At 40.6% G+C, this 24,896-nt stretch overlaps 2 protein-coding genes across 3 annotated transcripts; both read left to right on the forward strand.

Annotated features, from left to right (window-relative positions):
- Positions 1-5,491: 5,491 nt before the first annotated feature.
- Positions 5,492-7,342, forward strand: LOC135468905 (small integral membrane protein 8-like). The gene is made up of 2 exons (XM_064747371.1): positions 5,492-5,680; positions 6,344-7,342. The coding sequence occupies exons 1-2, from the start codon at positions 5,555-5,557 to the stop codon at positions 6,500-6,502; spliced, it is 285 nt and encodes a 94-aa protein (XP_064603441.1). The 5' UTR covers positions 5,492-5,554; the 3' UTR covers positions 6,503-7,342.
- Positions 7,343-8,636: 1,294 nt separating this feature from the next.
- On the forward strand, positions 8,637-23,983 carry LOC135466728 (short/branched chain specific acyl-CoA dehydrogenase, mitochondrial-like). Of its 2 annotated transcripts, none has more exons than XM_064744382.1 (11): positions 8,637-8,668; positions 10,406-10,562; positions 12,053-12,153; positions 12,843-13,049; positions 13,660-13,830; positions 16,673-16,798; positions 17,098-17,190; positions 17,785-17,874; positions 18,392-18,529; positions 19,501-19,600; positions 22,851-23,983. In XM_064744382.1, the coding sequence occupies exons 1-11, from the start codon at positions 8,642-8,644 to the stop codon at positions 22,922-22,924; spliced, it is 1,284 nt and encodes a 427-aa protein (XP_064600452.1). In that variant the 5' UTR covers positions 8,637-8,641; the 3' UTR covers positions 22,925-23,983. The 2 variants fall into 2 exon arrangements, with proteins under 2 accessions (XP_064600452.1, XP_064600451.1); XM_064744381.1 differs by having other exon boundaries at positions 8,639-8,668; positions 10,397-10,562.
- Positions 23,984-24,896: the final 913 nt, after the last annotated feature.

The raw sequence follows: 24,896 nt of genomic DNA on the forward strand, positions 1-24,896 counted from the left end.
GATGTATTGTATCATACAAAAGCAGATATACTGGCGTATCAGTTTACTAAACTCACTCCATTTTCTGAGTTTTCAGGCCATTAATTTTATGCTTGTTCAGGAATTTGCAGTCACACGGGCAACGCGGATTGGTAAGATATAGTTTTGTGCTAGATTATATCACGTCTACCCCTGCTATACAGAGCTGTACCAAACACGACTACTAACGACAGGGTGATACTTCAGCCTTGTGCCATGTATTGAGCCAAATTGTCCATCCTTTCAGTCGGTCTAGCTGCAGTGTAATCGCTTGTCTGAGTTTGTAAGTTGGAGACTCTCCATAGCGTAAGAAACACGTTTGACTTTCAATGGCTGCCCTTCTCGTTGTACTTCATGTTGATTATTACACGAAAGCTTAAAGGCAAAGAAAAACACTTTAATAACCATTAAAGCATTAAGCACTGTCCAGGAAAATAGTTTGATTTTTTTTTTTAAAGAATTTTTCTAACCGACTAAAATGCATGTAAAACACGGGATTCTGTGATTCTATGGTTGCCTGTGGGGATCGAGAAGATATCAGTGGCGTCCAAAAAATAGTTTTGGCTTGAAATAGTTCGTTTCAAGTCCCTTCTGTTGAATGCATTCATATAACCCTAAATGAAAATGCATTTTGAATGATGAAATATAGCAGTCTACATGTGTCAAGTTGCAAAAAGCTGAAGTGACATATCTGGTCCCAATATGGTTAGAAAAGTCCACAGTGAAATCCCAAATTTTTAATACAACTTACTACGTCGAAAAATGTTCTAAAAAAAGTAAATCACACTATTTTCCTTGACAATATTTAATTGTACTTCGTGCTAGTGTGTTCTTTGCCGTTAAGAGCACCCTCTCAGATTTGGTGAAGATAAGTTTGCAGGTATGATATTTTTCATTGTACCTTCCTGTTTCTATACCACTATCGTCATCTAATCGAGTGGAGTCGAAGAGGAACATTGGCTGAAATTTGGTGAATGAATGAATAATGTGTAAGGCTTTAACGCCATTGTGGCAGCATTGCAGCCATATCTTGACTGAGTGTTATTCCGTTCATAGTGGCAAGAATTGTGGTCGATACATCCGATCTTCATTACTCTTATCAACCACATATACAGCAAGTGCTCAAATCAGTGTAAAATGTTTATGTCAACGGAAAACATCTCCTTCACACCATGTTAACGAAAATACAGATGTTTTAGATCAAGATCAAAAATGTTATAAATTATCGTATGAGACCCAGGGATTATTACTAAGGGGTGTAACCAGTATGACCTGGCTATGGGTCAATATTCACTATTTTGTCGTCAAAATATAAAGCAAAATACTTCGAAGGGTCTATAATTTGAAGGAACTGTCTGCATGTTTAGCTCCGTTTTAAAGACAAGTATGTGGTTGGCACAAGAATTTAAATTTTTTTTATCAACTGAAAATGTCGGCCATTTTGGAAAATGATCGCCATTTTGAAAACTGTGGTGGTAAACAGGATGGGGTACCCATAAAGGAAAAGTCCACTGAAGTATATATCAGATGAAAGACCATAAAATGGTCTAGGAAAATAGTTAATTGTTCGTTGTTTTTTTAAATTTTTCTAACCGAGTGAACTTGGATCAGATTCTACGGTGATCTGTTGTGACCCAGAAAGTATCAGTTACGTCATATCTACACTTTTTGTCAGAAATAATTCGTTTCAAGGTCAAATAGGCGAATGCATTCATAGATCTATGTGAACATGCATTTTGAATGATGAAATGTAGCAGTTTAATGTGTGTTAAGTAGCAAAAACCTTATGACGTCCCATCGTGGTCAGAAAAGGCCACCATACAATAAAAAATTCAAATAGTAGGTTAAACACAGGTCCCTATTGTAAAAAAAAATGAATGCAGTTGTTTTCCTGGACAGTTTTTAATGGTCTTCATCTGCTACATATTTGATTTTAGTGTTTCCTTTGCCTTTAAAGAACATACCATATTTTGCGCTTGTATATCACCAAGTAATTCATTGTCCTAAATAAGAACATAATTTGCTAAACTATTGGTGATAATTAGACAATGGGATTGGTTTCTTTTACATCATATTACTTTCCGAAGGACCAAACAAGTTAATAAATATTAACGAAAACTATATGCCTCAATACATTTCCCAGAATGAATGACACATCTCCAGTATGGTCCACAGCATCACAACCCTTAGTTAAATACACCTAATTAGCGTGCCTCAAACAGCCTAATATCAGCAGTCTGCATTTCTGGTTATTATTAGCGGTAGTTCTCAAAATATTATCCGATGTTGTTCATTTCCCCATACCTTCCAAACTTATTTCATCGTCATATGACTGAAAAATTGTTAAATACGACGTTAAACCCCAAGCACTCACTCACTCCAGACTTACTTTTCCCTTCGTCATCTCCTTGCTGCTGCCACATGCGAATTAAGTGCCGAATGTGCCCCACCACCACAACACCCACCCCCTCCCCCACCACAGGGCCTTAATGGGCAACAGTGACCGTGGGACCTCGAAATCGTGGGCACCCCTGCTGCTATTGTTAGGCCTACCTGTGCTCTAGACTACCTGTGTGCCAAATGTATTTATTCCACTCGCTAACATAATGTTCAAATTTGGCCTTAAGCCATGGGATTATTTACGGCAACGTCTGCATGATCCATTGAGTCGTATTTCTAAATCAGCCAACATGCAGTGAGCGTTATAATTCCTACTCGAAATTCATTTATTCATTTATTTATTTCATTGGTGTTTTACGCCGTACTCAAGAATATTTCACTTATACGACGGTGGCCAGCATTATGGTTCGTGGGAAACCCACGACCATCCGCAGGTTGTTGCAAGACCTTTCCACGCAGGGCCGAAAGGGAAGCCACCATGAGCTGGACTTGGACGCACAGTGACCGCATTAGCGAGATGCTCCTGGGTCATGACGCTGCGCTAGCGCGCTAAACAACTGAGCCACGGAGGCCCCTACTCTAAATTTAGGAATAAGGCGTAGTATCAAGCAATCATTCATCCATCAGTATAGGCTTATACTTGTTAAATATATACATTTCATGACTGAAAGATAATAATTTGAGACAGTATCTGACATATTTCAATATGCATGCAAGATGTTGCCTATGTCAATAACATCTGTATTCTCCTAAAGCCGTGATATCATATAGAGGAACTTTTAAACAACAATGTAAATATTGCGTGCTTAGCTTTGTACATAGATTTATTCTCACAGCTTCACTCTGGGAAAGCTGTGTATAGAAGCTACGCATGTTATCATTGCCGTGCATGCTTCCATGTTTCACTGTAACATGATCTACGTTTACCGGCGGTACCGCCCTTTCTCCAGACAACAATTTCTGGATTTTTGTAGACACTGACAATTGAACTCTGTTTTTGGCAGTTAATGCAAAACGTATATTTATCAGCGGCGAGACTGCACGTAGACCAACTGCGTATGGTGCATAAGAGGAAGTATTATCAGCAAATAGCAAAATAGACTGTTGATGTTCTGAGAACATGCAGCATCACTATCCGAAGTGGTCACATGGTTAACCGATGACATTGAACATTTCCTCCCACTTTCACTCTTTGCTTGGGGCCTAGCTTGGTACCGTCGGCATGTGGTCGTTTGCTCAATATACCGTTCGTTAAAGACATGCATTTACTTGTCTTGCATGTATGCATGCTTGGGGTTTTACGTTTTCAGTCATATATCGACGAGGAATCATTAGATGTGTGTACATATACTCTGCGTTTTTGTAGCAGGGCGAGTGCATGCCGCCAAAGTGCTTACGGCACATCTCATGGCAAAAACACCCGACATGACACCCCACAAAGTCACATTATACTGACACCGGGTCGACCAGTCCTGTTACCTTGCTCTAAGCTCTCGGTGCTGAGCACCAAACGAGGGTGCAACAAGTATCGACTTTTTTTTACAGTCTTGGATATGACCTGGCACGGGTTTGATCTCAATCTCTCAACTATAGGCGACCGACGCGGTTCTCTTGCACCAATACGGTGGGCATATAAATATGTTCTTGTCATAAGTCGGTGGTTTAATCTAAGCACTCCAATTTACTCCACCCATAAAACTGTAGTTAAAAATGGCGGGGCCTAGAGAATAACCTTGCTGCACTCCAAGAGGACATTCAAACACATGCAGGCTGTAAAACTCTGCTATAGGCAGGTGTTTGACACAAGATCAAACTAAAATATACATGTACTTAGGCCTATATGCCCTTTAGTGGATATGACATAAGTTTTTCTGATCGTTCAAACTGCTTGGAAACTATATAATTTTTTCGTTTGTCCATTCACCATGCATGTCAGACGCTTTCTTGAAATGGATAACTGCAATATGGAGATTGCCTGTATATGTTTACAGAAATGTTTTAGAACACAGGGAATACATGCAATGTATGTTTAACAGGAGGCAGCCATGCTGGTGTAAAAACCCGTTTGCGAGTCTGATTGCCTTGTCCATAAGATGTTAACACATGAGCAACAAATTCAGCATATAAACTCGACAATTTTCTGCTCACACAACTCTCAAAAAAGACAATCGGTTAAATTCAACAGAAAATCCGTTAACTGACTGTATTCTTTTGTTCCAGTATATTGTTTTGTCAAAAATTTGGTTAAATATGGCAAACCTATTCTGTTAAATTAAATTCAACTTAAAGATTGTTAGGCTAACAGGACATTATATTGAATATGACATATTGTTATGTTATAATAACAGGATATACCTTCTAGTACTCTTACAACAGTCTCTGTGTTAAAATTAACAGATAATTATAATTAATTTCCACCCTCTAACATTTGTTAGATACTGTGTAAAATGCGATGACGATGACACGGATAGGCCTATAGAATACTGGGGCTCTCCAACATGGTTCAGTGTATGGATTTTCTTTAGACCATTTTCAAGAATTATCTAAAATGTATACTGAGGCATTTATAGGCCTACACACGAGTCGATGCGTTTGAAGTAATGGGGACACACAAGTGAAATGTCATCAATATACAATCATGCAGTCCTACCTTCCAGCTAGTCAGGCTGAGGCAGTGTAGCGGTATAACCACGTAACTTATTTCATCAGATGCTTTCTACTATTATATTCCTATGGTAGCTTGTTGAGATTGGGAGCATTGTTCGTTTTACATCTCATGAGTTCTCATCATATTTACTCAATAGCCAGTTGGCGAACATGCCGTGTCGCTACCATTTCTGGATTGGATTTTTAGGAGGTTGTAGTTTAAACTAATTACACGTCTTTGCCTCAGTCAGATGTACAGAAAAAAAATGTTCTAGTATTTGTATTTATTGATTTAAATTAATAAATGGATGTGTTCTTAAGACCAAAATGATGTGAACTTTGACGTTATCAGCGCCATCTGTCGAATGATCCACCACTTCCCATTGAACTGTAGGTACGCACTTTTAAATATATTTCAAGATGTCAGCCTCCACAAGCCAAAACGTTGTGTGTGGTAGTTAACTTGATTTTCTTTGATCTGTCCGAAAATATGGCGGAACAACAAGAGGGAACAACGAACAAAAAAGCCCCTAACACTTACCGGGAACCAGGGTTGCGAAACATGCAAACAACGTCGTTGTTCCGTGCTGTCAATTTCGAACTCTTCGCTAAACCGGTATGGCACAGGTTCTCCATCATCTATGACAACTGAACTCACTCATTTGACTGCCCAAGTCCATTTTTATTCAGAACTCGAAGCACAACCATGTCAGTCAAAAAGTGCCGTTCATTTGAGCAGTCAGTCATTGCTGAACATTGTTCAACATGTTTTATTCTAGGTACATGTATGCAGGTTACGTTGTGCTTTCTGCGAAATACTGTGTTTTCAATTTTGAATGGAACAATGTTGACAGGACTTAACTCTTTAAATCTTTTTTTCTAATCGGTGACAGTGCCATTTATGATCAGCTGTTCAAGAATAATTCATTTACATGACGATGAAGAGGCTTAAGTGCTTGAGTATCAAATATGATGTTCAATGTGTAGCCCCCCCCCCCAAAAAAAAACACCCTATCACAGTTTTACATTTGTACATACCCTTTATCTTGCAAAATTTTGCATACAAACATGTGTATCACATACTAATTTGTATGTTGAATTAAGTCTGCCTCTTTAGTAAATGTCCTGATGTTCATTGGTGGGTAGACCAGCGAAGGTAGATGTCAGATGTTGAACCAAGAAAAGGAAGGCAGTTATTTAGCAACCTGAATTAACATGTCAGTTAGAGTGGCTTTCTGAAATGACAGTGTAGCTTATACATTTTTGCGTTGTATTTCAGAACAAGTTCACCATGATCCTAGGTGCAGCCGCCTTTTCTGGCTGTCTGGGCTACATCTTGTACATGAACATGACTGATGATAAAAAGTCCAACTCTTACCCAGCTGTCAATCCAGATGGGTCACTCACTACACGCGTGCGGACGTCACGGTGGGACTAACCACACGGTTGCCAAAAACATTTATCATGGTGCCAGATAGTCACTGGATACCACATGAGTACCACATGAGTATAGTAGATCTGGATGCCAGGCCAGCCACACTTCCTACACATAGGAAAAATAGGCCTCTGCTTCACCACAATCCTATTGAATTGTCAGATGTTCCTTAATATGTGTTGTCCACTCAAAATTTACAGGTTGTGACATTTTGCAAGATGAAAAGAATGTTGGAAGAGTAATATGAAGATAATATTGTGTTTTTAGAATTATAAATAACAGGTTGCAGATGATTGTTGTTTTGTTTCTTGAGAATAATTTGTTCTGTGAGTAATTTTACTGCTTGAAGTATACTAAAGGAAGTGAGAATTCCCATTTTTCTCTGTGTGTTTGTTTTAGTGTAGAAAATGTGAAATAAAATCAATTGTATATTTATGACAAGAAGAAAAGGAAGGACAAAACAAAGACTTTGTTTTCATTTGCACTGTATAATAGTTTCGTCTAATGATATAACAAACATTTGTCATATTAAAGGCTGTACATAATCACAAAACCATACATTAGATTAGTGGTTGATCAAACAAGTTTTCAGTTTATGCATACATGGGGAGACAACTCATGTCAGGAAAGGCTTTCATAATATATACTCACCAGTCAGTCATGAACATGTGATGCGCTGTGTTGAGAGGGCTGCAGATTTTGAATAGTATGAAATAGGCCATAGTTGGTTTAAGCCTGAGATTTATTCATTTGTATATTTTATTTGATTGGTGTATTGAGCTGTACTCCAGAATATTTCACTTATATGACGGGGGTCAGCAGTGTGGTGGGAAGAATCCGGGCAAAGACCAGTAGAAACCCATAGCTATCCAAAGGTTACTGGTAGATCTTCCCAAGTATAGCTTGAGAGGAAGCCAGCATGAGCTGAACTCGAACTCACAGCAACCACATTGGTGAGAGTCTCTTGGGTCATTGCGCTGCACTGGTGTGGTAACCACCTCGGTCACGAAGGCCCGGGGCCATGGCATCACTTGAAAACTGGTCAAAAAAAGTGCCAGTGTCACAGTTAATATTAATCATGGTCTTTCTAATTCAGATCGGTTCGATGATGATTATTATTTTTTTGTAAATATGTATATCTTCCATCGAAAATTTTGCCATGATTTTGCTTAAATATTGCCAAATATGAATATTCATATGGTCGAAAATTTATCATTAGGCCGGTTTGTTTGTTAGAGGTCCTCACAGGCTCATTAATACATTATTGTCTTATGTGATCAGCCCCTGCGTCAAATCTGGCTCTTGTTGGTTTGGCTGGAACTCTCAGCATAAGGAGGTTTGTCTTGTACTTGGAGAACAGTGATGAGCCGAACTGTAGAAATGGCAGTTCATGAGTTCTGATAACTTTATTATATACTGGTAACAAATTTAATTCATAAGGATGTAATGAGGCAATCTCACTTAAATGGCACAAATATTGCACTGTCAATAACTTTGCTCTTGTTCCTGTGAAAACAGCTACATTCACTGTATGACTGATTTTTTGATATATCACTATTTCATTGTTGTATATTATTTTTCTGGACCATAAATGTGTCTGAAATAAACACAGTCTATGAATCTATCTATTATTACCAGCATTGAAATAAGTAGAAATGTTGTTTTATCCCATGCTCAAGAATTAGTATGGGATTAAGATCACAGATGTGAGAAATAGATCAGTGTGTTCTGCATATGCAGAAGCCTAACATCAAAGCAAGAAATTAACGTGTTCTCCTGTTTAGAACAACACCAGTTACGAGTAATGAAGGCCAACTTGGGACATTGCTTGGATAAGTTTGAAATGGCCGGCTTACAAGTGGTTCACTCTCATCAAACATCGCAAAAGGCTACAAGAAAAGAATTTACATGCTACATGGACTAGATCATCAGGACAGCAGCAGAAACAATTGCATGTATCCACAATCCAATATGTGCATTGATAGATATGGGCCAGCTTATACACGCAGTGGGAATAACAAGCACGATTTTGGTTAGATCATCCAAGTCTACAACTCTCTATGGTTAGATGTGCGCCCGCTGTGGGGCTTTACACTTCGGATGTAGGTTAGCCTGTTTTTCTTGGCTGTGACAGAAGAAGACATGGCGACCAAGCATCTGCTGCACCGGGTAAGTAGCTGTATGTCGAGTGTTTTGTATACTTTACAAGATGTATCTGCTTTTGGTCTATGTCTTGATCTCTTTGTCACATGTACATGGATAGCTGTACGCTTGGTTTGCAAACTGATCATGGCTGGGAAAGGGAGGGAACAGAAAACAAGCAAATAGTACAACAACAACGCAGAAGAGAAGAACAGTCAGGACAGTATCAAACACTTTGAGTGTGAGTGCTGTACACATCTACAAAACGCACATGGAAAGTTACTTTTCCACACACGGTTAATGTCGTGGAAGTGATGAGTTTAGTTGATTACTTAGTCTGCAACCAATCAATTAGCTCTGTAGGGCTGTGATTACGTTAGCCCTGGATAGCCTCTTAGGGCCTCGCATAGTCATAGCTGGGTCCCCTGTAACCCTGTAGGATGAATTTAGTTCGGAAGACAGTCGATTACTTAATGTACCTTGCCCATCCAGCCACTCCTTTACAATGCATTACTTAATGTAACTTGCCCATCCATCCACTCCTTTACAATGCATAGGATCCTAGGGCACCTGACTGTTAAAATCCGGAGATGTTGATCATCCCAAAGGTAAATGTCCATCCATATTTATTAAAGTCCCCCTCTCTGCTGACTTTTCATTTATGAAATGGCCACCATCTACGCGGCGCGCATGCGCAGCCAGTCAGCTGGATGCGAAAGGGCTGACCCTTACTGGCTTCATTTGTGAAGGTCAGGCATGTCAAAACGATGGCACATACTGTAGTTTTGTTCCCTGACATGCTATTTGTACCATCTAAAGTAAATGGGACTCAAGCCAGTCTGTGCATGATTGCATAACATAAAAACGATTTCATAACCAGCATAAGTGAAGAGAGGGATAGTTTCGTATCCAGCTGCCTGGCCACACATGCATGCCGTGTAGAAGGTGGCCATTTCATAAATGAAAAGTCAGGAAAGAGGGGCACTAATAAAAATGGATGGATATTTACCTTTGGGACTATCAGCAATTTGGGATTTTAACAGTCAGGTGACCTAGGACCCTAGGCATTGTGAAGGAGCGGCTGGATGGGCGAGGTACATTAGTAATCGACTGTTTTCTGAAATTTTACAATTCATCTTATCGGGCTAAAGGGGACCCAGCCATGACTACGGAAGGCCCTACATACGTTGCCATCCAGGGCTATGATTACTTATACGACCGTTATTATCATAGCTCTATCTCTTTCCATAAGCTTACCTTGAACACCTTTGTACTTCCCGTGCTGGCCTCAATACAGTACTGCTGTCTGACAAATAATGAATCTGTCCACATTCATAGTCGTCTTGGCTATCAATTCCACTGCAAGTGCCTTATTGAAGAAATGTGTGAAGTGATGATATTGCAAGGTACAGTCAGCAATAGAATTTATGCAACATTTCCAAAAAATATGCGAGTATATCATACAATCACATCCAAAGTATATATCCCCACATCAGTAATAAATCAACATAAGCATGAAGCTGGTGGAAACTGGATAAATTCGAAATTCATATAAATTTGAGCTGGTGAACAACAAAAAGCATTTCCCTGCAAAACATGAGAACAATTATGTTAAAGCTGCTTGTAAAGATATATATAAAAAGATTTTCTTAGTGGGAAAATTATCTGATCAGATCAGAAAGGGCGTGAATAAAATGACTGGTACTGGTATGTCCATGCAATTTTCCTTGTATGTATGTTTCTTGTTATGCCCAGGGCCTTCAGCTGGTGAAGAGTGGCCTGAGCAGACGATGTTTCAGTTCTGGAAAGGTTACAAGACAAAACCTGATATCTCCTGCAGCGACGCTGGGGACAGCAGATGGTCTTAAGCCTTCACCTCTGGATCTCTTATCCCCAGATGAACAAATGATGAAAGACACAGGTGAGAAAGTTTTCTACAACAGGGACATCAGAGGATGGGTAGAGTAGAAATAATACATGTGCCTTTGTGTTTTACACACGTAATTTCATGATTCTTCATTTGTTAGATTTTAGATGTTTTTAAAGTTGGGTGTAGGAACCCCAAAATGGTATTAATTGTGTATTTCTGTAACCCTGTTAATATTTTGCACTTTCTCCTGAACCTTTACAAGCTCTTACTTCCCGACAATAAGCAATCAATGATGCTCCTGTAGCCATTTGAGCACTCTCATATTGATTGAAGACAACCCAGTATGGGGGGCATCCATGGCTCAGTTGGTTAGCGCGCTAGCACAGCGTAATGACCCAGGAGTCTCTCACCAATGCAGTCGCTGTGAGTTCAAGTCCAGCTCATACTAGCTTCCTCTTTGGCCGTACGTGGGAAGGTCTGGCAGCAACCTGCAGATGGTCATGGGTTTCCCCTGGGCTCTGCTCGGTTTCCACCCACCATAATGCTGGCCGCCGTCGTATAAGTGAAATATTCTTGAGTACGGCGTAAAATACCAATCAAATAAATCAATAAATCAAACCAGTGTGGTGTTTGTACATTACATGTGGGAAGTGTGTCAACAGCTTGCCAAAGGTGGGTGGTACCCAGGATGCTCCAGTTTCCTCCACCAGATACACTGACCATAAGTTAAAGGGAGAGGAAAGCTTAAAAACATGACACTATAGGCTGAAAAGAGCACATTTTTGTGTACGGTGGTACCTGCTGCATAATTTTGCGATTTTTCCTTGCCATACTAGTAAGGCCTGAAAACGGCAAAACCAGAATAAATCACTGAATCCATCGCGTCCTCCATCTTTAACACCCTTTAATTTATGCTGGGGGTGTATTGCCTCTCAGCCAATGAGATTTGTTAAAACTGCCAGCTTGTTCGTGTAAACTCGGAACCTACGTCCAACATTCCGGTTTACCGATCAAGCAGAAAACGAACTGTACTGTTCACTACCTTCTGGGAAGAATAGTTCTACCGGAAATGTATGAAATGCACTTTGACGGTTTCTGACGGCAGTTCTCCTCCACATAAGACTTCAGGACTAGTTCTTGAGCAAAAGAGAGTCGCCCACAGCGGATTTTGGCGCTGACTCTATTTATAATTTATCAACTTGAGGTACATATTAGAATTTGTTTTATGGCATGCACGTGCAAGGAAATGCATACTCTCTTTGATGGTATTTGATTGAGATTTAAATTTACTTCTCCTTTAAAGTTTACCAAGCAATAAACAACAAAATAAGTAAATTTTCCTGAATCTCTCTATATCACTAACAAATTTTTGAGTGGAGACAAGGTATTGCATGTAACAAAATTATAAGTTGTAAAGAAAAAAGAATATTTTTCTTAATCATAACCATCAGATATTTAAGTAGTGCTTGACTGAGGTATGATTCAGCACTGCATAAATTACCAGTCAGACAACCAAAGAGGTGGCCTTGATTGTATTTCAGTGGCTAAGGTTGCCACAGATGTGATTCAACCCCTGGTCAGACGGATGGATGAGGCCAGCAACATGGACCCTACAGTCCTTCAGGCACTTTTTGATAATGGGGTGAGAAGTTTTACTCAATCAAGCAGAAGTTCGCAGATATCTGGCGGGATGAACGGGATAATTCTGACAGGGAGGTTTTCATGAATGTAATGCATTAGTGACTTTAGGCTTTGTCACTTGATCATTGTCAGGGTGAAATACTACTATTTTTATATTTCTTGTAGATCCATCCTAAAATTTTCTATCTTTTTATTTATGAAAATGCAGCATCATTCATGGTATTCATAAACTTTCATGTTTATCACCTGGGACTTCATATTACTCTCAGTATGTGTCAAGTTTATTTATTTATTTAATGTTCTACACCGTACCTAAGAAAATTTCACCGACATAGCCACGGAGCCCCCCCCCCCCCCCCCATATGTCTCAAGTTCACACCACATAAACATGATGTGATTAAAGAACGCCAGTTAGGCAGAGCGATGCAGACCTCACCTGTAAACACATCAGTATTTTGTGGGACAGATATTAGTAGTGTTGAAAGCAGAATATTACATTTATTTACCAGCCTTTTGGAAATGTGAAGATATGAGTATGTTCATTAGAAGCTCACCGTGTGAGAAAACAGAAATTCAATATTCCTGCTACAATTACATACATACTGGATAAATTGAGCAGGCTAGGTTTCTCAAAAATGAGAAGAAATAGGGTGTATTGAGTGTTTGAATATCTCTTCTGTGTTTGTCCAGCTGATGGGAATCGAAGTGGAAGAGGAGTATGGTGGTACAAATGGCACATTCTTCATGGCCAATCTGGTGATAGAGGAACTGGCCAAAGTGGATGCATCGGTCAGCGTGATGGTCGATGTCCACAATACACTCATCATAAACCTGCTTCGCCAACACGGCACCACCGAGCAGAAATGCAAATACCTACCTAGGCTGGCCTCCAATATGGTAGGAAAACAGTGATGAATATTTTGATATAATTTAAGGTTTGATTCACTGTCAGTATGCAGATGAGTGAGTTCTTCATTAAATGTTAACACAGTGGCTGTCTTTGCTGCTGATAATCCCCTTTTCATGTAGATATAAGGGTGTGTTTGTATTGTGCCATTTTCATGCTGAAGTGTCCTAGTCCCAAGACTTTTACTTTGCTGTGACCATACTGTGTGATTGTTGATTGTTTGAGCCAATTTAAGGACGAACAGCACATAGTCATTTACTAAATGACTGCGACTGGTTCTGTTTTATTCACTCATGCTAAGTGTATAATTTATCTCACTCTCTCCCTCTGTTTGTGGGGCCTAGGAGACAGTAAATGGTCTTTGACAAACGCATGACTTTTCGTGCCATCCAACGTTAAGACCACATGTCCTCCACAGAGATGGTGGGCATATCTTCTTGTCACATGTGGGAAGAGGTCCATGGTTTACCTCCGGCACTCCAATATCCCCTTAAGCCTCCAGCTATAATACTGATTGTCATTTTGCAAGTGAAAAGTTCTTGAGTACATGTATGGTGTTAAATAACAAATAATTGAATTAAATTGGTCTCACTGTTTCAGGTAGGAAGTTTCTGTCTGTCCGAAGCAGGATCTGGATCAGATGCCTTTGCTATGAAGACTTCTGCTGTGAAACAAGGAGACCATTATGTGCTGAATGGCACTAAGCTGTGGATCACCAGTGCTGAGCACTCTGGGGTGTTCCTGGTCATGGCTAATGCCAAACCCACAGATGTAAGCTCAATATTTATTACACCCTGAATGGCACTAAGCTGTGGCTCACCATTGCTGAGCACTCTGGGGTGTTCCTGGTCATGGCTAATGCCAAACCCACAGATGAACGCTCAGTATTTATTACACCCTGAATGGCCCTGAGCTGTGGCTCACCATTGCTGAGTTGTCTAGGGTGTTCCTGGTCATGACTAATGTCAAACCCACAGATGTAAGCATAGTATTTATTACACCCTGAATGGCACTAAGCTGTGGCTCACCAGTGCTGAGTACTCTGGGGTCTTCCTTGTCAGGTCTAATGCCAAACCCACAGATGTAAGCTCAGTATTTATTACACCCTGAATGGCACTAAGCTGTGAATCACTAGTGCTGAGTACTCTGGGGTGTTCCTGGTCATGACTAATGCCAAACCCACAGATGTAAGCATAGTATTTATTACACCCTGAATGGCAATAAGCTGTGGCTCACCAGTGCTGAGTACTCTAGGGTGTTCCTGGTCATGACTAATGTCAAACCCACACATGTGAGCATAGTATTTATTACACCCTGAATGGCACCAAGCTGTGACTCACCAGTGATGAGCACTCTGGGGTCTTTCTCTTCATGGCTAATGCCAAACCCACAGATGTAAGCATAGTGTTTATTACACCCTGAATGGCACTAAGCTGTTGATAACCAGTGCTGAGTACTATGGAGTGCTCCTTGTCATGTCTAATGCCAAACCCACAGATGTAAGCTCAGTATTTATTACACCCTGAATGGCACTAAGCTGTGGATCACCAGTGCTGAGTACTATGGGGTCTTCCTTGTTATGTCTAATGCCAAAGCCACAGTATTTATTACACCCTGAATGGCACTAAGCTGTGGATCACCAGTGCTGAGTACTCTGGGGTGTTCCTTGTCATGTCTAATGCCAGAGCCACAGATGTAAGCTCAGTATTTATTAAACCCTGAATGGCACTAAGCTGTGAATCAACAGTGCTGAGCACTCTGGGGTGTTCCTGGTCATGTCTAATGCCAAACCCACAGATGTACGCTCAATATTTATTGCACCCTGAATGGCACTAAGCTGTGGATCACCAGTGCTGAGTACTCTGGGGTGTTCCTGGTCATGACTAATGCCAAACCCACAGATGTACGCTCAGTATTTATTACACCCTGAATGGCACTAAGCTGTGGCTCACCAGTGCTGAGTACTCTAGGGTGTTCCTGGTCATGACTAATGCCAAACCCACAGATCTACGCTCAGTATTTATTACACCCTGAATGGCACTAAGCTGTGGATCACCAGTGCTGAACACTCTGGGGTGTTCCTGGTCATGGCTAATGCCCAAACCCACAGATGTACGCTCAGTATTTATTACACCCTGAATTGCACTAAGCTGTGGTTCACCAGTTCTGAGTACTCTGGGGTGTTCCTCATTATGGCTCATGCTAAACCCATTGATGTAAGCTCAGTATTTATTACACCCTGAATGGCACTAAGCTGTGGATCACTAGTGCTGAGTACTCTGGGGTGTTCCTGGTCATGACTTATGCCAAACCCGCTGATGTGAGCTCAGTATTTATTACACCCTGAATTGCACTAAGCTGTGGCTCACCAGTTCTGAGTACTCTGGGGTCTTCCTTGTCATGGCTAATGCTAAACCCATTGATGTAAGCTCAGTATTTATTACCCCTTGAATCGCACTAAACTGTGGCCCACCAGTGCTGAACACTGTGGGGTGTTCTTGGTCATGTCTAATGCCAAACCCACAGATGTACGCTCAGTATTTATTAAACCCTGAATGGCACTAAGCTGTGGATCACCAGTGCTGAGTACTCTGGGGTCTTCCTTGTCATGTCTAATGCCAAACCCACAGATGTACGCTCAGTATTTATTGCACCCTGAATGGCACTAAGCTGTGGATCACCAGTGCTGAGTACTCTGGGGTGTTTCTGGTCATGACTAATGCCAAACCCACAGATGTACGCTCAGTATTTATTACACCCTGAATGGCACTAAGCTGTGGATCACCAGTGCTGAGTACTCTAGGGTGTTCCTGGTCATGACTAATGCCAAACCCGCTGATGTGAGCTCAGTATTTTTTATGCCTTGAGTGGCACTAAGCTGTGGCTCACCAGTGCTGAGCATTCTGGGGTGTTCCTGGTCATGACTAATGCCAAACCCATAGATGTAAGCATAGTATTTATTACACCCTGAATGGCACTAAGCTGTGAATCAACAGTGCTGAGCACTGTGGGGTGTTCCTGGTCATCACTAATGCCAAACCCATAGATGTAAGCATAGTATTTATTACACCCTGAATGGCACTAAGCTGTGAATCAACAGTGCTGAGCATTCTGGGGTGTTCCTGGTCATGACTAATGCCAAACCCATAGATGTAAGCATAGTATTTATTACACCCTGAATGGCACTAAGTTGTGGAGTACTCTGGGGTGTTCCTGGTCATGACTATGCCAAACCCACTGATGTGAGCTCAGTATTTATTATGCCCTAAATGGCACCAAACTGTGGCTTACCAGTGCTGAGCACTCTGGGGTCTTCCTTGTCATGGCTAATGCTAAACCCACTGATGTACGCTCAGTATGTGTTACACATGGGTAAGAAGGAAGTAGGAAGTCCTGCTGGTACACAGTAATTTGAACTGTTACTGAGTGATCTAAAGTGTTTTGCTAAGAGTCTGGTTACATATACATATTCACATGTATAACCCTGCTCTTAAACTGTAGTGGTGAATATATTGATGTGCTTATTACTTAAGACCAATAAGTACAAGTGAAATAAGTGAGTACAGTGTTAATCTCCAATCAGATAAATCAAATTATTGCTTGTTTGTTTCAGGGCTATAAAGGAATTACAACATTTATAGTAGATCGTGATACTGAAGGCCTGAGCATAGGCAAGAAGGAGGACAAGCTTGGCATCAGAGCATCCAGCACCTGTCCTGTACATTTTGATAATGTCAAGGTGACATGTGTTTATGTATTTTTACAACTTAAAATAAAAGCAACCTGCATATGTGGGTTTCCATCAGGCCTTGCCAGATTCCACCCCCCCCCCTCCACCGTCCCCACCATGATGTTTGCCACTGCTGTTTAGGTGAAATATTCCGGAGTATGGCTTAAAGCACCAATCTAATAAATGAATGAATAAATATAAGTACATTAAATACAGCAGGAATACACTTAGATATGATAAGAGCCCCCCCCCCCCCATCCCCCGACAATTCGTGATTCTAAAGACTTTGCTTTGTTCTCTACATGTAGGTTCCGGAGTCCAATATCTTGGGGAAGTTTGGACATGGGTATAAGTATGCCATTGACATTCTGAATGAAGGGCGTATTGGAATAGCCTCACAGGTAAAGATAAGATAAGGGCACAGGGTAGTCCAGCAAATGGAAAGTAGAAAGCTAATTTATTCCAGAAAAGAGAGATTTTATTACCTGTATAGCCCAGCATTTTGGGACTTGACTATCAATGTGGTCCCGCAGTGGGGGATTGAATACCCCTGTAGTTCAGCAATGGGGAACATGAATACTAATGTCGTTCAGCAATGGGTGATTGAATACCAGTGTAGTCCAACGATGGGGCAATTCGGAATGACTGAATGACTCAGGAGCCTCCCACCAATGCAGTCACTGTGAGTTCAATTCTTGCACATGCTGGCTTCCTTTCCGTCCATGGGAAGATCTGCCAACAACCTGCGAATCGTCGTGGGTATCCCCCAGGCTTTGCCCTACATCCTCCCACCATCATGCCATCAGCAAAAAAAGTGAAATATTCTTGAGTGTGGTCTAAAATACCAGTCAAATAAATCAATAATAAATGAATTGTCCAGCAGTGGGAACTTGAATAAGTGAGAAGTGTAGATTTATGTATCATTAACAGTGGTATTTAATATGGCTGAGTTGTTTACATACTTAATCATGCATTTTTGTTTGCTTTATTTTTAGATGTTGGGTCTGGCTGAGGGCTGTTTCAGTGCCACAGTTCCTTACACAAAAGAAAGGAAGCAGTTTGGTAAACGCATCTGGGATTTTCAGGTAGGAACAAGGTCGTTCTTGTATGTACAAATATCCGTTTTTGGCTGTGTGTACATCTCACCTTGTGGACAGTTAAAAGTTTAGTTATTTATGTATTTATTTGACTGGAGTTTTATGCTGCACTCAAGAATATTTCACTTGTATGATGGTGGGAGGAGAAATCCACCATCATCCATGCCATCTGCAGGATGAAGGCAGGCCTTCCCACATACGACTGGAGTTTATAAGTCTACTAAATTACCAAACATGAAGGGCTGCTTTGGTGGGTTGAACTAAAGACCTGATCAGCTTTTAATTTTGCCAAAGATCTGTTGATCGTCTGCATTGTCACTTTTACTTTTTCAGGAAACTTTATCGTTTAAGGGATATTCTGGGCTGACTTTACAAATACTCCCAATAAATCTCTCCCAATAGGGCAGACATGTATCTTGGGCTGGAAACTTGTTTTCTATGAACAACTCTGTAAATTAAAGCTATTGTCTTTCACCTAAAAGACCACAACTCGTGTTTGTTACAGTCCATGCAGCATCAGATTGCTCACGTTGCCACACAGATTGAGTGTGCCAGGATGTTAATCTATAATGCAGCTCGGCGGAAAGAGGCTGGACTTCCATTTATAAAAGAGGCTGCCATGGCCAAGTACCACAGTGCAGAGGTATGGGCATTGGAATGAGGAAGGTTTACCTAGTGAGTTACATAGTCTGTTGTCATGATGGTTTTATGGGAAAACTGATTGTGTAGTACATACATGTATATACATGTATCACAAGAGAAAACTGGCAAGCCCAGCTTGATCCAAGTAGCCAGTATGCGGGAAAGGAAATCCCATTGCTATACTGTGGGGCTGTTTTTCTTAAAGTGTGTATGGTAATACTAGGTATGGATTGTTGTTAAAATAACTCCTTTTTTGGCATAAGGGAGGCCATTTCAGATCTAAGGGCTAATTTGGTTACATGATACCATTCATAATCCATGTATTCTGTACATGTACCTAATGACTCCTCATCATCATATGACTGAAAAATTGTCAAGTATGACGTAAAACCCAAGGCTACATACCGTATACTTGTTTAGGTACAGTACACCGCTAGAATACCAGTGAGCTCTCTTTTTACCAGGGGGTTTTGAAAGCAGTAAGTGCTTGACAGAACAGAACATGTGGGACTGTTTGCACTGTCTTGCGTTCGTTTGAAGACCACATCTGTAACCATGCAAGTCACACCATCAGTCAGTGGGTTTTGTCAGTAATTTGCCAAAAATAGGTTTTTTTACCCTAGGCACTCTGGTTAGGAGCACCCAGAAAACTGACTGCCATCTCATCTGTTCTTGAGTAAATTGTTTAACAACAATTAGATACTGTAATTCTTCAACTTTTTCACATGTTTTCCAGGTGTTTATTCAAGCATATTCTGAAGGCATTTTTCTGTGTAGACTGATAAAATTATACTTTTTGTGAAGCATGAAATCGACTGATCCAACCAATGCAGTTTTTGTGTCAAATTATATGGGTGCATAAATTACACTGAAAATTGCTGTTTCACAAGCGAAAATGTTCAGGAATTAGGGTAATTATATAAGTATATCCTCTCCACTACCCATGTTTGACATTCTCTGTATGTAATGTAGGTGGCGGCACTTACAACCTCCAAGTGCATAGAGTGGATGGGAGGGGTCGGTTTCTCTAAAGAATACCCAGTGGAGAAGTTCTACAGGGACGTCAAAATAGGTAAGTTGATCAGTCATGAGGGTTATCGTGTTGTCTGTTAATCCTAACTGGCTGAGTGGTCTATAGTTCCTCAGTTGAGACCTCTAGGACTCTACCTAAGAGAGTCTTCGGATTGGGTCTAGGTAAATAGCTGCACCTCATACAGGAAAGGTGTCTCAGGTAGATGTGACACTGGTCAAGGAAGCCAGGTAAATAGCCACAGCTAATACAGGATGAAGTTTGTCAGGTAGATGTGACAGTTGTCAATGAAGCCAGGTAAATAGCTACGGCTAATATAGGATGAAGTGTGTCAGGTAGATGTGACAGTTGTCAAGGAAGCCACGTAGATAGCTACAGTTAGTACAGGATGAAGTTTGTCAGGTAGATATGACAATTGTTAAGGAATCCAGGCAAATGGTTAATACAGGAGAAAGTTTGTCAGGTAGATGTGACAGTTGTCAAGGAACCCAGGTAAATAGCTACAGTTGATACAGGATGAAGTGTGTCAGGTACATGTGACAGTTGTCAATGAAGCCACGTAAATAGCTACGGCTAACACAGGATGAAGTTTGTGAGGTAGATGTGACATTTGTCAAGGAACTCGGGTAAATAGCTACAGTTAATAGGTCTATAGTTCCTCAGTTGAGACCTCTAGGACTTGACCAAAGAGAGTCTTCGGATTGGGTCTAGGTAAATAGCTGTACCTCATACAGGAAAGGTGTCTCAGGTAGATGTGACAGTTGTCAAGGAATCCAGGTGAATGGCCACAGTTAATACAGGATGAAGTTTGTCAGGTAGATGTGACAGTTGTCAAGGAAGCCACATAGATAGCTACAGTGAGTTCAGGATGAAGTTTGTCAGGTAGTTATGACAATTGTTAAGGAATCCAGGCAAATGGCTAATACAGGAGAAAGTTTGTCAGGTAGATGTGACAGTTGTCAAGGAACCCAGGTAAATAGCTACAGTTAATAGGTCTATAGTTCCTCAGTTGAGACCTCTAGGACTCGACCAAAGAGGGTCTTCGGATTGGGTCTAGGTAAATAGCTGCACCTCATACAGGAAAGGTGTCTCAGGTAGATGTGACAGTTGTCAAGGAAGCCAGGTAAATAGCTACAGCTAATACAGGATGAAGTTTGTCAGGTACAAGTGACAGTTGTCAAGGAATCCAGGTAAATAGCTACAGCTAATACAGGAGGAAGTTTGTCAGGTACAAGTGACAGTTGTCAAGGAATCCAGGTAAATAGCTACAGCTAATACAGGAGGAAGTTTGTCAGGTAGATGTGACATTTGTCAAGAAATCCAGGTAATAGCCTCAGCTAATACAGGAGGAAGTTTGTCAGGTAGATCTGACAGTTGCCAAGGAATCCAGGCAAATAGCTACAGTTAATACAGGATGAAGTTTGTCATGTACATGTGACAGTTGTCAAGGAATCCAGGTAAATAGCTACAGCTACTACAGGAGGAAGTTTGTCAGGTAGATGTGACAGTTGTAAGGGAATCCAGGTAAATAGCTACACTTAATACAGGAGGAAGATTGTCAGGTAGATGTGACAATTGTTAAGAAATCCAGGCAAACGGCTAACACAGGATGAAGTTTGTAAGTTGATGTGACAGTTGCCAAGGAATCCAGGTAAATAGCCACAGTTAATACAGGAGGAAGTTTGTCAGGTAGATGTGACAGTTGTCAAGGAATCCAAGCAAATAGCCACAGCTAACACAGGAGGAAGTTTTGTCCGGTAGATGTGACAGTTGTCAAGGAATCCAGGTAAATGGCCACAGCTAATACAGGAGGAAGTTTGTCAGGTAGATGTGACAGTTGTCAAGGAATCCAGGAAAATATCCACAGCTAATACAAGATTAAGTTTGTCAGGTAGATGTGACAGTTGTCAAGGAATCCAGGTAAATAGCTGCAGTTAATACAGGAGGAAGTTTGTCAGGTAGATGTGACAGTTATCAAGGAATCCAGGTAAATAGCCACAGCTACTACAGGATGAAGCTTGTCAGGTAGATGTGACAGTTGTCTGGAATCCAGGCAAATAGCCACAGCTACTACAGGATGAAGTTTGTCAGGTAGATGTGACAATTCTTAAGGAATTCAGGCAAATGGCTAATACAGGAGGAAGTTTGTCAGGTAGATGTGACAGTTGTCAAGGCACGCAGGTAAATGGCTACGGTTGATACAGGAGGAAGTTTGTCAGGTACATGTGACAGTTGTTAATGAAGCCACGTAAATAGCTACGCCTAACACAGGATGAAGTTTGTCAGGTAGATGTGACAGTTGTCAAGGAACTCAGGTAAATAGCTACAGTTTATAGGTCTATAGTTCCTCAGTTGAGACTTCTAGGACTCGACCAAAGAGGGTCTTCGGATTGGGTCTAGGTAAATAGCTGCACCTCATACAGGAAAGGTGTCTCACATAGATGTGACAGTTGTCAAGGAAGCCAGGTAAATAGCTACAGCTAATACAGGATGAAGTGTGTCAGGTAGATGTGACAGTTGTCAATGAAGCCAGGTAAATAGCTGCGGCTAATGCAGGATGAAGTTTGTCAGGTATATGTGACAGTTGTCAAGGAATCTAGGCAAATAGCCACAGCTACTACAGGATGAAGTTTGTCAGGTAGATGTGACAATTGTTAAGGAATCCAAACAAATGGCTAACACAGGAGAAAATTTGTCAGGTAGATGTGACAGTTGTCAAGGAACCCAGGTAAATAGCTACAGTTGATACAGGAGGAAGTTGGTCAGGTAGATGTGACAGTTGTCAATAAAGCCACGTAAATAGCTACGGGTAACACAGGATGAAGTTTTTCAGGTTATGTGACATTTGTCAAGGAATCCAAGCAAATGGCTAATACAGGAGGAAGTTTGTCAGGTAGATGTGACAGTTGTCAAGGAAGCCAGGCAAATAGCTTACAGCTGATACAGGAGGAAGTTTGTCAGGTACATGTGGCAATTCTTAAGGAATCCAGGTAAATGGCTAATACGGGAGGAAGTTTGTCAGGTACAAGTGACAGTTGTTAAGAAATCCAGGCAAATGGCTAATACAGGAGGAAGTTTGTCAGGTACAAGTGACAGTTGTTAAGGAATCCAGGCAAATGGCTAATACAGGAGGAATTTTTGTCATGCACATTTGACAGTCAAAAAAGCCAGGTAAATAACCATAGCTAGTACAAATGAAAGTTTGTCAGGTGCTTGTGAAAAGTGATTTATGGTCGATTTAAACAATGATAATCCAGTTCAGTAATTAGACATTCAATTCTTCTTTTTTCAGGAGCAATCTACGAGGGTACAGCGAACATACAACTTAACACCATTGCCAGATGTTTGGATATGGAAACTCGATAACGTTAGATGTGCAGGTTTTGTGTGTCTGGTTGTGTAATTCTGGTTATGTACATAGGCTTGAATCTCTGATGTAAATTTTGTTTGGTGAAGCGAGATCCAGGTGGAGCACATTTCGTTTGCTGTTCAACTCTGCATGAACGAGTGCACAAAATTGGGCCATGAATCGACTTATTGTAAATTTTCAAGTGTTATAGTCTGACATTCACTTTGATCTGTCATTGCCAGACATTCGTTCACAGTGATGTTTTCTTGAGATATTTATTTACACTCATCTCCATTTGACAGTGTTCCGTGTGAAAATGTATTGATGTGTATATTGTGAAGTTCAAGAGCAGCGTATATCAGATTTTTATACAGGTTTTTAGGTACTGTACACAATTGTGTATATTTAGTTTGAGATTTTGTTCTTTTTCATACGTTTGCAAGTGGAGTGAGAGTTTTGTTACCATGTGGTAACTGTTCTAGGTTAGGGATATATAGGTAATTGTCATTGTTTTTTTGTGGAAGAAATGGAATGATATAACGGTGTTCATGTAGAATCCTGCAGGTTGGGAAAAGAATAATCTACATAGGTATTAAACAGTGTGTTGAAGCTAAAAAAACAGAATTCGTGGAATGTTACGTGCAGCTTCAGTGATAAAATTCCACAAGCATGTACAGTTTTTATTTCAACATTTCCAGAATTTTACTGGAAAGCTTTCTGATCATAACAAGGTGTTTTGATATTGCACATGTATTACTATTATAGCACAAATATCAGTTCATAATCAGCGCTTTCAATTAGAGATAAGTACTCGAGTACTGCACCAAACACCAGTGAAATCCATAACTTCAGGTAGTTTATTGATTTATTTGATTTATTTGATTGCCGTACTCAAGAATATTTCACTTACACGACAGTGGCCAGCATTATGGTGGGAGGAAACCGGGCACAGCCCAGGAGAAACCCACAACCATACACAGGTTGCTGGAAGACCTTCCCACATACGGAAATTCAGTTAGAGAGAGGAAATTAGGCCAAAATGTGTGACTTCACTGTGACAAACAAAAAAAAACACATGAACTTCTGGGACTCAAATCTACATCCACCATTCGAAGGAAGGTTGTTGTACAGTTTACTTCCTGAAGGTGAATGGAGATTGGAAAAGTACAAATAGGTGGTGCTGATTAATGGAAAGCCTGTACATTGCAAAAGTTTTGTATATGTGGTTCTGAGACATTCTGGTAATATGTTATTTTTCTGCCTGTAATATTGTTTGTGGGATCTTAGTGACAATAAATGGTTGACACTCATAGGGCTGTTTGTGCACACTAAGGTTGTTGAAGACCACTTTCTCCTAGGACGTTGGTGTACATGTACATACCATTATTGTGGGAAAGTTCATCAGTAACCTTCCAGAGGTTGGTGGTTTACTGTGGACACAAACATTTCCTCATAAATATGACCGCTAACATTGAAGTGGAAGATTCCTGAATATGCCAGAAAAAAAAATTAAAAAAAGTAAGTAATCTACTGTAGTTCAAACACATCACTACTTACCATAAATATTATCTTTTGTGGATTCTGATGAGAATTTCTTTCACACTACGAGTACTTGCATGGATGTGTACCGTTTACTGCTAGTAGTGATTGTGCTTGGATGGTTTGCAGTGTTAAGCATGGCATACAAAGGAACCTAAGATGTATCTCAGCTCAACTGAGACTAGACCTGTATCAAAAATATCACCACAACTAAACTGGAATTGGTTGTACTCATTAAAATCTTAAAAGCCTTATATAACTAGGTCCAACTCCAGACAACCAGTTGGGTTGTGTGACTAACAAATTACAACATATGTTGAACTATTTAAGTCGTATGTCCAGTGGTGACTGGGATCGACATTTGAAACCCAGGTGTATTCTGCATTTTAGATTCTCAAATGTGTTAGCACTGCTGCATGCGAATCTCTTAACATAACTTTTTTGTGCCGA

The sequence above is a fragment of the Liolophura sinensis genome, chromosome 6 (assembly GCF_032854445.1).
Source record: "Liolophura sinensis isolate JHLJ2023 chromosome 6, CUHK_Ljap_v2, whole genome shotgun sequence".
NCBI classification, from domain to species: Eukaryota; Metazoa; Mollusca; class Polyplacophora; order Chitonida; family Chitonidae; genus Liolophura; species Liolophura sinensis.

What these genes read in the sequence shown, in the direction of transcription:
- LOC135468905 (XM_064747371.1), top strand. Translation starts at nt 5,555, where the DNA reads ATGGCGGAACAACAAGAGGGAACAACGAACAAAAAAGCCCCTAACACT. An exon ending in TCGAACTCTTCGCTAAACCG is followed by an intron (nt 5,681 to 6,343) that starts GTATGGCACAGG and finishes GTTGTATTTCAG; the next exon opens with AACAAGTTCACCATGATCCT.
- LOC135466728 (XM_064744381.1), top strand. Translation starts at nt 8,642, where the DNA reads ATGGCGACCAAGCATCTGCTGCACCGG. An exon ending in AGGCACTTTTTGATAATGGG is followed by an intron (nt 12,154 to 12,842) that starts GTGAGAAGTTTT and finishes GTGTTTGTCCAG; the next exon opens with CTGATGGGAATCGAAGTGGA. An exon ending in AACGCATCTGGGATTTTCAG is followed by an intron (nt 17,875 to 18,391) that starts GTAGGAACAAGG and finishes TGTTTGTTACAG; the next exon opens with TCCATGCAGCATCAGATTGC.